The sequence below is a fragment of the Dendrobates tinctorius genome, unplaced genomic scaffold (assembly GCF_039654945.1).
Source record: "Dendrobates tinctorius isolate UK_male_01 unplaced genomic scaffold, ASM3965494v1 ptg000116l, whole genome shotgun sequence".
NCBI classification, from domain to species: Eukaryota; Metazoa; Chordata; class Amphibia; order Anura; family Dendrobatidae; genus Dendrobates; species Dendrobates tinctorius.
The window spans coordinates 18,150,995-18,164,274 of NW_027361784.1; the positions used below are offsets into that span (position 1 = coordinate 18,150,995).

General features: G+C 47.4%; 1 protein-coding gene across 1 annotated transcript in view; it reads right to left on the reverse strand.

The window, feature by feature from the left end:
- Positions 1–464: 464 nt before the first annotated feature.
- Positions 465–13,280, reverse strand: part of EIF3H (eukaryotic translation initiation factor 3 subunit H) — a 155,413-nt gene continuing 142,597 nt past the window's right edge. The window contains exons 6-8 of the mRNA XM_073590224.1: positions 12,279–12,399; positions 6,017–6,149; positions 465–656 (exon numbers count right to left, since the gene is read on the reverse strand). Of these exons, the coding sequence (XP_073446325.1) occupies positions 559–656; positions 6,017–6,149; positions 12,279–12,399 (352 nt within the window). The 3' untranslated portion in view covers positions 465–558. The remainder of the gene's footprint in view (positions 657–6,016; positions 6,150–12,278; positions 12,400–13,280) is intronic.

Below are 13,280 nucleotides of genomic sequence, written 5' to 3' on the forward strand. Positions count from 1 at the left end.
GCAAAATGATAAGCTTCCAACAAAGGGTTAACATTGGTTAACTTCTGTATACGGGACCTGTTCTCGCTGTATTATACAGGCAGCACTGCGTTTGGAGAGTCCACCATGTAATCGTACAAGTCGTGTATCTACAACACGTAGGGTAAACCTAAACTATCCAGGATTAGGTACAACCACTTTCTCTCCTAAACACTACGGCACGTGCCAGCAAGTTACGATTGGCATAGGAGCCAAGACCCATTCTTTTCCAGGATGGGCCGGACCAGACCGCCGACCGTCTGACATACAGAGATACGATAAGTCTATGTGACCGAGCACAGCGGAAACTGCGGTAAACTATTCATATATCGGGTATGAAAGTGTGGACAATGTGGACACGTGGCTCTGGACTGAGCAGTCCTCTGAATGAGGTCTGTAGAGGTGGAAGGGATCAAATGAAGATACTAAGTGGTACTTTCAGCATGTAGGTAAAAGAGGTGTTTATTAAATTGCATGGAAGATATTTTTGCTATTGAGTCATGTAGATGTCGATGGTCTCGGATCTGCTCAGCAGCTCGGTTAGTTGGCCTGATCTTGTAAAGCTTCAGCCATGAACAGCTTTCCTAGGTTCTGAGATGTGAATTCCTTAATATTCTGGATATACGTGTTAATTTGACCTGTGAACAGAAAATAAAAATGGTCAGACAGGAAATGTCCATGAATGTAAGGTACAAAACCAGCAACAAGTACACATTTCCAAAAGCGCCGAAACTAGGCACAGGGGAGCGAGCAACGGCGCCCGGACCAGGCGCAGGGCAATGAGCCACGGCGCCCGGACCAGGCGCAGGGGAGCGAGCCACGGCGCCCGAACTAGGCGCAGGGCAGAGAGCCACGGCGCCCGAACTACGCGCAGGGCAACAAGCCATGGTGCCCGAACCAGGCGCAGGGCAACAAGCCACGGCGCCCGAACCAGGCGCAGGGCAACAAGCCACGGCGCCCGGACCAGGCGCAGGGCAACAAGCCACGGCGCCCGGACCAGGCGCAGGGCAACAAGCCACGGCGCCCGGACCAGGCGCAGGGCAACGAGCCACTGCGCCCGGACCAGGCGCAGGGGAGCGAGCCACGGCGCCCGAACTAGGCGCAGGGCAGAGAGCCACTGCGCCCGAACTAGGCGCAGGGCAGAGAGCCACGGCGCCCGGACCAGGCTCAGGGGAGCGAGCCGCCATGCAAACAAATCTGTGCACGTTGTGCGCTTTATTTTTTTTTGGGAGGGGGCCGGATACCCCCTCAATGTAGCAGCAATGTTTTCTGTAGTCGCTTTGCAGGTGTTTCTGGTGCCTTATCCTGACAGGGTTTAATAGAACTAATATAAATGCATAGATCCAAATCTGAGTTTACTTCTCTCCTGTGAACTTGGGAGCTTCTTCGCACATCACATTGGCCTAAACACAGAGACCCCTGGTTAGTTGTACAGAGCATATACAAAGCTGCTTATTCCTTACAGCCATTCATACATTCACGATCAGCAGATTCTTCGGAACTGATCCAATGCACTTTTGTAATTTCCTAAGTGATCCAGACCCGGTAACGGTGGCCGACGGCCTCTGACATCATATCTTCTCTTACATGTGAAGTCAGGACAATGAGCTTCGTTTTCTCGCTCATGGGCACAGTTGCTAGCAATTACCAGCCATTTGTATATATACATTTGGGATGATGTCACGAGGAGAATACTTCTTGAATAGAAGTCTTTGTATTTTCTCCTACGGGTTCAGAAACTTGTCGTTTTAGCAGGAAAGCAAATTAGGTTCCAATTTCTAACCTGCAGAATATGAGATGCTGCTTTGTCCAGATTTATGAAGAATTACTAGGTGTCTGGAACGTCTTTAGCTCACATGGGCATAGAAAATGATTAATATGTTCACGGCACGAGTCAGACCGGGGGAGGAACGGCAGATACTTGGGAGGGAAAGCCGAGTCCTCGTAGACAACCTGCACCCACACAGTGGAGATACTATATGGAGGCCAAACTGATATTCACAGGAACAGAGCCGAAGCACAATATCTAAGGGGTATGAGTAGAGAAAATTAACCTTGTTCGCTAATGTCTGCTAATTTCATGAAGAAGTGAAGGCCAAAAGTAGAGCTCACATACTCTGCTCTGACATATTCATTAGATTTGACGGAGATTGGCATCACTCACTTACCTCATCGGGTTCACAAGCTTTTAATGAGTATATCAGTATGTTTTGGAGGTGGGGAAGGTAAGCCAAAGTGGCAGGGGGAAAGAAAGAGAAAAGGCAGGCCAGAGCGGCCCCCGAAGGGAGAAAAGGCAGGCCAGAGCAGCCCCCGAAGGGAGAAAAGGCAGGCCAGAGCAGCTCCCGAAGGGAGAAAAGGCAGGCCAGAGCAGCCCCCGAAGGGAGAAAAGGCAGGCCAGAGCAGCCCCCGAAGGGAGAAAAGGCAGGCCAGAGCAGCCCCCGAAGGGAGAAAAGGCAGGCCAGAGCAGCCCCCGAAGGGAGAAAAGGCAGGCCAGAGCAGCCCCCGAAGGGAGAAAAGGCAGGCCAGAGCAGCCCCCGAAGGGAGAAAAGGCAGGCCAGAGCAGCCCCCGAAGGGAGAAAAGGCAGGCCAGAGCAGCCCCCGAAGGGAGAAAAGGCAGGCCAGAGCAGCCCCCGAAGGGAGAAAAGGCAGGCCAGAGCAGCCCCCGAAGGGAGAAAAGGCAGGCCAGAGCAGCCCCCGAAGGGAGAAAAGGAAGGCCAGAGCAGCCCCCGAAGGGAGAAAAGGAAGGCCAGAGCGGCCCGAAGGGAGAAAAGGCAGGCCAGAGCGGCCCGAAGGGAGAAAAGGCAGGCCAGAGCGGCCCAAAGGGAGAAACCGCAGGCCAGAGCGGCCCAAAGGGAGAAACCGCAGGCCAGAGCGGCCCAAAGGGAGAAACCGCAGGCCAGAGCGGCCCAAAGGGAGAAACCGCAGGCCAGAGCGACCCAAAGGGAGAAAAAGCAGGCCAGAGCGGCCGGAAGAGAGAAAAGGCAGGCCAAAAAAGCAGGCCAGAGCGGACTGAGGGAGAAGGGGGCAGAAATCCAGGCCAGAGCAGCTTGAGGGCGGAGGGAGCAGACAGGCCAATGCGGCTGGTAGAAGATGGGGCCGAAAGGGGGAAGGGTCAAACCAGACTGGATGGGAGTTCAAGGAAGGCAGGCCAGACTGGAAGGGTGAGATAGTGGGGTATAAAGGGGTGGGAAGACAGGTCAGAGCAACCAAGGGGGAGAAAGACCATCTACATAGTGTGCATTAAGAAGCCGCACTGTAGTCACTGCTGCAGGGGAAGGCATACAAACTATGTGTGGCCACAAGACTAAAAGAAAAGTGAATGTAAAATAAATGAATTCTACTTGGCTAATGCTGATGCCCGGTGGGTCCGGCTGCCAGATCCTGAAAGTAACAGCAGAATCTGACAATATAGTGATACGGGCAATATTTCTATCCATGCTCACATTCACAGTCTACTGTATGATGAAAACCTATAATCTATGCTTTGGATGCCTGCCCAGTCCCTCCCCTGCCCCCGCGGGTCTCTCCTTGACCGCACAATGTATTACAAGCCGTCACTTGTCCTCATCTGTGCATGATCGGTGGGCCGCGCTGGCACGATATATGCTTTACCAGTGTCTAGAATGTAAATACACTATGTAATTACAGCACAATAATTGATTTCACTCACAATGTGTCCCAGGGTCTCAGAGGTGCATGAAAAGCACCAAAAGCATAATTGAGATTTTTTTTTCCTGTCTCCTTCCCTTATAAACGCGCAGCTAAAAAATCCTCCATAGCTGCAGCTTTATTTATTGTAAGCAGAATAATAAATGGTCTTTATTTACCCATGAAAAATAAAAAAGAGAAAAAAGCTTCTCTGGGCCCATCCAAGTAGAAAATGAATCCTGGGCCGCGCAGAGCGTCGTGTGCAATCCATTTCATTCATGTATCAGCAATGTCCCTCTTATTCAGCCATAAGGAGGAAACTATTGGATCTAATAAATGGATTTTCTCGCTGACTTCATCTCGTATATAGGAATCTCTGCATCCAGCCGGCCAAGCGGAAAATAGTTACCTCCGAAGGGGTTAATGCATTAAAAATCATTTTCTTGGTGCAGACGAGTGATTCTGCATAGTTTCCTTAACCATTACGTGTAATTAGGCTGCAATTACAGAGGGGTGGGAGACCCGCAACCTTGTCAAGGCCAGGAAGAAGCGAAGGAGGGGGGTCGTCCTCTGCCAGACGGAGAAGTGAGCACGATACGAGTGCAGAGGCATTATCGCTAGTGATGAGTGAACGTGCTGGGATAAAGTGTTATCTGAGCATGCTCGGGTGCTAATCGAGTGTCTCCGGCGTGCTTGAAAAATATGTTTGAGTCCTCGCGGCTGTTGGACAGCTGCAACACATGCGGAGATTATCCAACAGCCGCGAGACATGGAGATTACCCAGTAGGCAATCCCTACATGTGTTGTGGTTGTCGATCAGCCATGAGACATGCAGCTGCGGGGACTTTAACATATTTTTCGAGCACGTCAAAGGCACCCGGTTAGCACCCGAGGATGCGGATAACACCTTATCCCAGCACGTTCTCTCATCACTAATTGCTATGTGATGGAGACGAGGTAGACACGGACATGACTCTGGAAGAGGCCACAAGGCACCACCACATACCCATATCACGGGCATTAATGGCTAGCTATGGTATTTAGTAGCCCTAAATAAGCATCACCCTAAAGGTCAGCACATCAGTACTTACAGCCGTAGCAGACTTAGTCTTGACATGATCAGTGGCGTCTAATACTGCATCAGGATACATTGCAAATCTGACTTCTATAGTGGTAGGAGCGCCAACCTCCCCCACAGATGTGTCCTGCAGGCGCCACTAAGGGGAGCTCGCTGCATACACTTTACATGCGGATCTCCATAACAATACAAGCTGCAGAGAGCTCCCTCTAGTGGCGGCTGTAAAAAGCCAGAGTATAAAAAAAGTAAACGGAGGTGTCAGGCACCATCCACTTCTGCTTTGGAACTGAACGGTGTGGATGACGTTTTAACCCCATACACATGATGAGAAGCATAAATGCTTAATAGGTATTGTGCCCAATGTCTGATGTCCATATGTGCATCTCGGTGAGTATGTACAGTAGGGTCGTAGCTTCCTTACCACCACTCACTTCCGATGCGGCTGTACGTGGTGCAGATTACGCATTTAAAAAGGAATCTACCAAGTAGCGATGGATACCCTGATTCCAGCACAGGGTCACTTACTGAGTGTCTTCCATTATTAGCAGCATGCACCAACTCCTGTATTTGTGATTGGCTGCCGCCGGCTCACCTACTACAGACTGACCTCTTTCTACCTCTCCCGATCAGCAGCAGAGGCCGGGAGAACCGTAGCCCAAAAATATTAGCGTCCACCAAGCTCTCGCTGCAGAAGACTCATTTAAAGGGGTGGTTCGCTGTTATTCTTAGGTCATCGATATTAGATCGGTGGTAGTCCAACACTCCTGCATGCCCACCAACTAGCTCTTCTCCGCTCTGGCTGGCTGTACGTAAACCGTTGCAGAGCTGAACACCGCAGCTCTGTAAGCGGATTACTGGCTGATAGCGAGTGGGTACTGCAGGTTCTTAATATGCTGTAGGTGTAATAATATTAGCAAATACCTCCAATTAGATATATTACAGTAGTATAGTTCTTCTGATAAGCAATGTGTCTTTCCCCATGGACGAGGCATAGACATACCCTAGGTATCCATGGTTATGACCACTCAGTTAATGTTTGTGATAAATATCCATGGATACCTTTGCTACTGAAATGCTCAGCACACGGATTAAGCAAGATAGTTAATCAGAAGAACTATACTACATTTCTATTTGGAGGTATCTGCTATCATTATAAACACCTAATACATACTGGGAGAGGATCTTGAAGATGGGAATACCCCTTTAAGTATGGTTTCATATAAACGTATGCATGACATTGAATATTTACACGTGTAATTGACCAACCATTACCTGCAATGAGAAGAGAGTCCATCCTGGGTGGAGGAACAGACGGCTTAAACAGCTTGCTAACGTCTTCTTCAGGCAGCGGTGGCTCTCCACGACTCTGCCTCTGGATGTTTTCCTGCTGCCGCCTCTGGATGTACTGAAAGAAAAGAAAGAAACATTACTCATACATGATCATACACATCGTCATGTGAGGCCCAGGGGCTACAGGAGCGATGTTCTGCTGAGACATCACTGTGCCGGGGGCATCCTCTATGGGATTACCATCCTGGCCTGCTCATCATATTGCATTAATGGAGGTCAGCAAGATCAATCTTGCGCTTGTTAAAACATAAATATAAGCCAAAGTCAACATAAAACGCACGGATGTAGGATGCAGCCGTGTCACACGACTCTAACCTGGGCAGGTCTGTCACAGCTGCCCTACATAAGAGCTGATATCTGGGGTGATCCTGCTGAACACGATGGTCGCAATGATCACCAGAGGTCTGAACTATGGGGTCTCTAGTGATCCTCACTTCCTTGAAGCCTTACAGCTGATCACCAGAGGTCTGAGCTGCAGGATCCCCGTGATTGGCTCTTCCAGCCGATCACCAGAGGTGTGAGCTTCAGGATGCCCTGTGATTGGCTCTTCCAGCTAAATCACCAGAGGCCTGAGCTGCAGAATGCCCAGTCATTGGCTGATGGCTTTACTATGGGATCTCTAGTGATCATCCCTTCCTGGGAGCCTTACAGCAGATCACCAGATATCGGAGTTGCAGGATCTTCTTTGATTGGCATTTCCTGATGGCCGTGCAGTAGATCACAAGTGGTCTGAGCTGTGGGATCTCTGGTGTGTCTCTTCCTGATGACCTTACAGCAGTGATTGAGCTACGGAAAGCCCTGTGACCGACTCATCATGATGAGCAGCTTCTTTGGAGTGTTTTTCCAGTACATCAATGACCTATCCTAAAAAAACGGGTAAAATCAGCGAAGGGTCAACCCCCGCCACCACCACCGTCCAGGTGTGCGATGGTCCCATTTACTTAAATTACGTAAGATTTTAGATGCTTCAGTGACAGACCCTCTTTCTGTAAACTATCGCGATTTTACACCGATGGTCTGGCCACATAAGATGGTGGGGACTTAGCATGGATAACTCAAGTGGAAACAAAAAAGGCCTGCTGTTTTATATGCCGGTCCTGGCAAGCAAATCGACCACTGCGAAAAGAGCGCCTTCTGCTAATAGAAAACCCCTCATCTAATTCAGCAGGGAATTGACGTAAGAGACACAAGGAGTGGAGACCAACCGCTACGGGAGCAGCGTACGACTGAGCAGAGCGGCAAGATCAGACCCAGACAACAGTGGCGCTATTTCACGAAGACAGGAGCGCCACATCAGCAAGAGCGCCGATGGTCTTATAAACGGGCTGCCTTATCTCTCTCTGTATATATTTATCTATATATCTCTATACACACAAAAAAGATTAATAGACTATTTTTTTTACTTCAAAATAAAAATAATTTAAAAAAAAATAAGTAAAACTTCCATCCTGTCTCGTCGTCGGGAGGCTTCCAGCATGAAGTTCAAGGTAATAAAAGTGCCTGCATTACATCTTCCGGCTAACAGCAGTAAAACAGGTTCTTCACCTCTCACAAAATTAAGTTTGATCTTTTAATTACCGTCAATAATGATGTAAATGTACTTTCCTGGGCTGCTCCTGGAGGGATTGTGCTCGGCTGTGCTTCGCGGCCTCCTAGAAAACTCGGCTTATTATTGGCACGTTCGCCACTAGATGAGCGCGGCATTATTGCAGGAAATGCTGGAAACCGAACAGGGCCGTGACAGGCGTTAGCCCTGGGAAATTGGCCGCATGACGAGCTGTGGGACGCCGCACCTGGGCTACGACGTGCGGGGTATTAATGCTTACTTTCAATAATCTATACATTACATGTCACAGAAGGAGGAATAACACAGTATAGGATTTCTCATCCCATTATATGGATGTGATTCAATGCTAAAGAAAAACACATGGGGACAGGACATGGGGGAAAAAACCCAAACAGACGCAATCACAATGCTGCAAGAGCTTAACACATATAATGTTTACATCAAGTGTATGTAACGACTAAGTAGCTATAGTGTTGTTATTTTTCAGGACTCCTGCCCTTCTCCCTGGTGGCTGGTTATCAGCTTCTAGGCCAAATTTGGACTGATGACCGCCTATTATTGTCTCATCTGTGATTGCAATTTATGACAATTTCTGTGTTTTTGCTTCACCACCCACTTTGAGGGTTGATCACAAGTTCACAATGGGATTGAATTAAGAAGTTTCCTAGTCAAAAATCCAAAATTTCAATATTTTTATCACCTTTACCTTGTGACATAGTCTCCATCATGCTGGAAAAAGCATCGTCATCACCAAATTGCTCATGGATCGTTGTGAGAAGTTGCTCTCGAAGGAGGTTTAGATCCCATTCTTTACTCATGGCTGTGATGCTAGTCATTATTGTGAGTGATCCCCTCTACAGAGGAGAAGCCCCCCACACATTAATGGTCTCTTGAGGCTATGCTTTGGGCAGGACACAGGACTCCTGGTAAGCCTCACCATTTCTTCGCCAGACAATCATATTTCCTTATGTCCCAAACAGTGCGAAGGGGGCTTCATCACATAAAATCACTTTACCCTCCGTCCTCCGCAGTCCAACCCTGTACTTCTTGGAGATGGTCAGTCTGTTCTGGAGTTTTATCTTGGAGAAAAGTGACTTCTTTGCTGATCTTCTTGACTCCTTCAAAATCTGTTCCTACCACGAATCCTGCGTCCTGCTAACAATCAAGTATCCCGAGACCAATCATGTGTGGGGGCTTTTCATCCATGGAGGGGGATCAGTCACAATTTTGTCTAAGAACACAGCCAGGAATAAAGAATGGGATCTAAACCTCCTCCAAGAGCAACTTCTCCCAAAGATCCAGGAGCAATTTGGAGATGAACAATTCTTTTCCAGCATAAGAGACATCAGCTCACGAGGCAAAAGTGATAACTAAGTGGCTTAGTGAACCAAAAAAAAACAAAACACATTTTTGGCCATGAAACTCTCCAGATTGTAAACCTGTGATCAATCCTCAAAAATCGGTGGACAAAAACACAGAAAGTGTGATAAACTCCAAGCACTGATGAGACCAGAATGGGCGGACATCAGTCAGGATTTAGCCCCGAAGCTGATAACCATAAGGGCAGAAGTCTGGAGAAATAAGGCTGTGTGCACACGCTGCGGATTAGGTGCGGATTCATCCGTGCGGATTTTGTAAAATCCGCAGGTCAAAATACCTGCGGTTTCACCTGCGGATTGCTGTGCGGTTTTGCCCTGTGGTTTTTCATCTCCTCAATGGAGGAGATGGCAAACCGCAGCAGAATCCGCAGAAAGAATTGACATGTCAATTCTTTCTGCGGATTGAAAACCGCAGATAATCCGCGCGGAAAATTCCGCATCGTCTGCATTGCGGTTTTTGATTCCCATAGGGAATCATGGTACTGTACACCGCAGCAAAATCCGCAGCGTGTGCACACAGCCTAAGGGTGAACTATCTAAATATTCAGTCTTCACATAAACTTGATGTAATTGTCAAAAAAAGTTTAAAAAAAACTTATGAAATGATGATAATTGTAACCAGAGAAACATCCAGCTAAAAGATGTTAAGACACTGAAGGAGCAAAACTTTGTGAAACCCAAAACGTGTCTCAGAACTTGAGGCCATGACTGTATGGTTCCTTGTCCTTTCATGAAGCCAGCTGTATGAATTAGATATTTCCCAGGGTACTTACTATCTCTATGGGGCCAGGAGAATTGTAAGTGGATGTTTTGGTGAGATCATACAGCGCGACAAACTTTGCCGGCCGCGACGGCCATTAACCACACAATTCGGTAACACGTGGCCATTGGGCACTGCAGGAGAAGGAGTCTCGGGCACATATATACTCCCCAATCTCACCATAAGCCCCCCAATAAATAGACGTCGGCCAACCAATCATAGAGCAGACATATCGATCCAGACTCCCTCATACACAAGAACACTTGCTTCTGTGTTCTCTATGAGAGTACCGATGTCAAACTCCTGGAAAATAAATGGATCAGCCGCTGAAGTCTAGCAGGGGAGAGTCAGGAGGTCCGTTGTGTAAATCTCAACTTTGAACCCCCCACTAATCAGTGTCTTTCCATAAGCCCTATAGGGGCCATTAATTAACTATGGAGGTTTCAGCGGTCAGCAATCAGCACTATGGAGGAGGTGTGTTGGTACGGTTGGCACTTAAGACCAAAAAACCAAGGTGGACATCTCTTTTGTAAAATTACATAAAATCAGAAGATAGGAATAATCTTCCCCCGGAACAAAAGAGAATTTGTCTGATTGGCGTCAGAGATATTAAGCAGGAGCAATTAGGAGTAAAGGCATGGAAGGAACGTTCTCCTCTGGTTTCATGCGATAAAACGCTATCCATCTGAGTGATACTGTGCGAGAGATAACGCCGTAAACATATTTAATGACCACCGTTCCGCTCCTAAGTGCCTTTAAAAGAGGTTGTTGTTTTCCAGAGTCAAAATCCTAAAAAAAAAAAAAAATAGTTGATGTACTTCTGGCAGGATCGCTTCATTATTGTACATAGGAGACAACATGAACAGCAGACCAGAAGGGGCGAGGAGGCCTGGATGAGGAGCAGCTATCCAAATCAGCAAAACTAGAACTTCCAAAGAAAGGTCCCAACAGCGGCATTAGCCCCGGTGATCGCGTGATTGCTGGGTGCTGCTCCGGAGCTTAACGGATGAAGATCGACTATGTAATGAAGGAAAAAGCTGCTCCAGAAACAGCTAGAGTTACAGAAGACAACAGGTTTATAAAAAGTAGGCCTGAGAGGGTCTTAAGGCCCCGTTACATTTAGCGATGCACCAGCGGTCCCGACCACAATATGACCCGGTCAGGATCACTGGTGCATCGCCACACAGGCAGATCTCACTAGCGATGCAGCAGCGGTTGGCTGTCGTACTCACCTGTCAGACGCGGCGAGGGTGACAGTCTTCCACCTGCGTCCATGGCGCCAGCAGGAAGCCGACGATGAGAAATGGACCAGGCCGATCTCGCGCGATCAGCAATAGCCAGCGGGGGAGCCGGTCGGAGGTATCACATGTAGCGATATCGCTATGTGTAAAGGGCCCTTTAGAGTTGGGGAACTGTCAGCCAGTAATCTGTGGCATCTGATTGGATAGCAGCCCTTAGGACACCTCTTATCCAGCAGCATCCATGGCTCCTCTCTTGAATAACCGGCCTGGCATGACAGTATTGTTGTGGTGTGAATCACATGTGACATCATGCCACCAGGACGGTTAATCAAAAGAAGAGCTGAGGAAGCCATCAGGGGAGAGGCAGTTCTCAGAGTTCCCCATCCAGCAGCCAAAAATTACTGACGTGACCAAAGGACCAGATCCTGTGAAGCAATCTGCATCAACTCTACCCTAAAGGGAATCTGGCAGAAGGTTTTGGCTATATAATCTAAGAACAGCATGATGTAGGGGTTGAGACCCTGATTCCAGCGATCTGTCACTTACTGTGCTGCTTGGTGAAGTTTTTATAGAACTGCTGCTTTCTCTGCTGCAGATGTAGCAGAGCTCAGAATGCAGAGCTGTGTATAACCCCACCCACATCCCCGATTGGCAGCTTCCTTTATACACAGTCAGCAAGCTGCCAATCAGTGGTGGGGGCGTGGTTACACAGATCAGCTGGACTGCCTGGCGTGAGACACAGCTCTGAAGTGATAATCTCCTGCTGATAAAATACTGATTGTATTAAATCTACAGCAAGCTGCTGAACAAGTGACATCGCTGGAATCAAGTTCTTAGCCCCTATAATATGCTGCTCTCAGATTACACAAAAAAACATGGCGAGATGACTGGCCATTTTTTATTTTATTTTTTTTACTGGCATGTCAATGAGTCCTTGTCTTATGTGGGAGAATTTGTCATTTATCTTTTGTGGATATTTTATGGTTGGTGTATATATATATATATATATATATATATATATATATATATATATATATATATATATATATATATTTATAAGAGAATACTATGGCTAATTTTGGTTGGCAATTTGGCTTTTCTTTAATCATGCATGTATCACGCCAAATACCAGGAGATTGCAGAGTCTCATAGAACCTTGATTGTTATCAGGTTGAAGACCTTTTTATGCAGCGCTCATTAGCCCGTCAGGTACATACTGCAGCTTCGGAGAACCCACCTGGTGCTTCTGCTGCTGCTGCTTGCTGGCGTTCCTCAGGAACGTGTTGTACTTCAGAATATCCTGACTCATTTCATCCACTCGGTCCATAAGGAGCTGAAGACTCTTCTCCAGATGATTACTGTACAGGGAAAGAAGACCGGGACATTAGGATTCACAAGTCCTTGGTGGCCATTCACAAAGTAGGATACCTAGCGATTACCCGATCCTGTGCGATCGGGAGAAAGGCGGCCATATATATGAGGGGCGTCACTGAACATGATAAGATACGGTAAAGTGCACTTTAATACCTTACTACAGAATGGAAGAGCAGGGAAGAGACACTCGTCACGAAAACCTTCAACCGTTTTACTTCTAACCCATCAGACCCGAGCGCAGAAGAGAGTACGAGCTACGACGTCTAAAAGAGACTACGATGACGAGCACAAGAGCGGTAACTGGGTAGAAAACCAGTAATACCAGTCATTTCAACATCAATAAGTTCAAGGATGTCATGGGCAGGGGGGGCATTCAACACTACACAAGGACGACTGCTCATCTCTAGAGACACAATCATACTTTGCTTACATCAAATGTACGAGTGATACATAAGTAGTTGTAGGGTGGTTTTCTGTCTGTTAGAACAGCAATCCAATGATCAAAAAAACAAAAAAAAAAAACCCACAAATTAATTCAGTACACAGCGCCACTCTTGTCCACAGGCCAGTTCCGGCATTGCAGCGTAGCCTCCGCTCAAGTGGTTGTGGCATACAGTCCCCATGATTAAACCACAGGTATGGAAAGTTGCAACTGATTATTTTTTTTCTAGACTCCTCTACTTCCTGTTCATCGGCATCAATAGACCAACTCAGACCCCATTTCTTTGCCAAAAAGCAAAAGACATGACCTAATTTGAGCAAAGGGAAGAGCTGAGCTGTAACTATTGTGATTGGTGAATCCTGTGTTATCTACTGTGGATAGGCTTATCAGTAAAGGTACAGGAGGAGGAGGTGAGCTGTGACA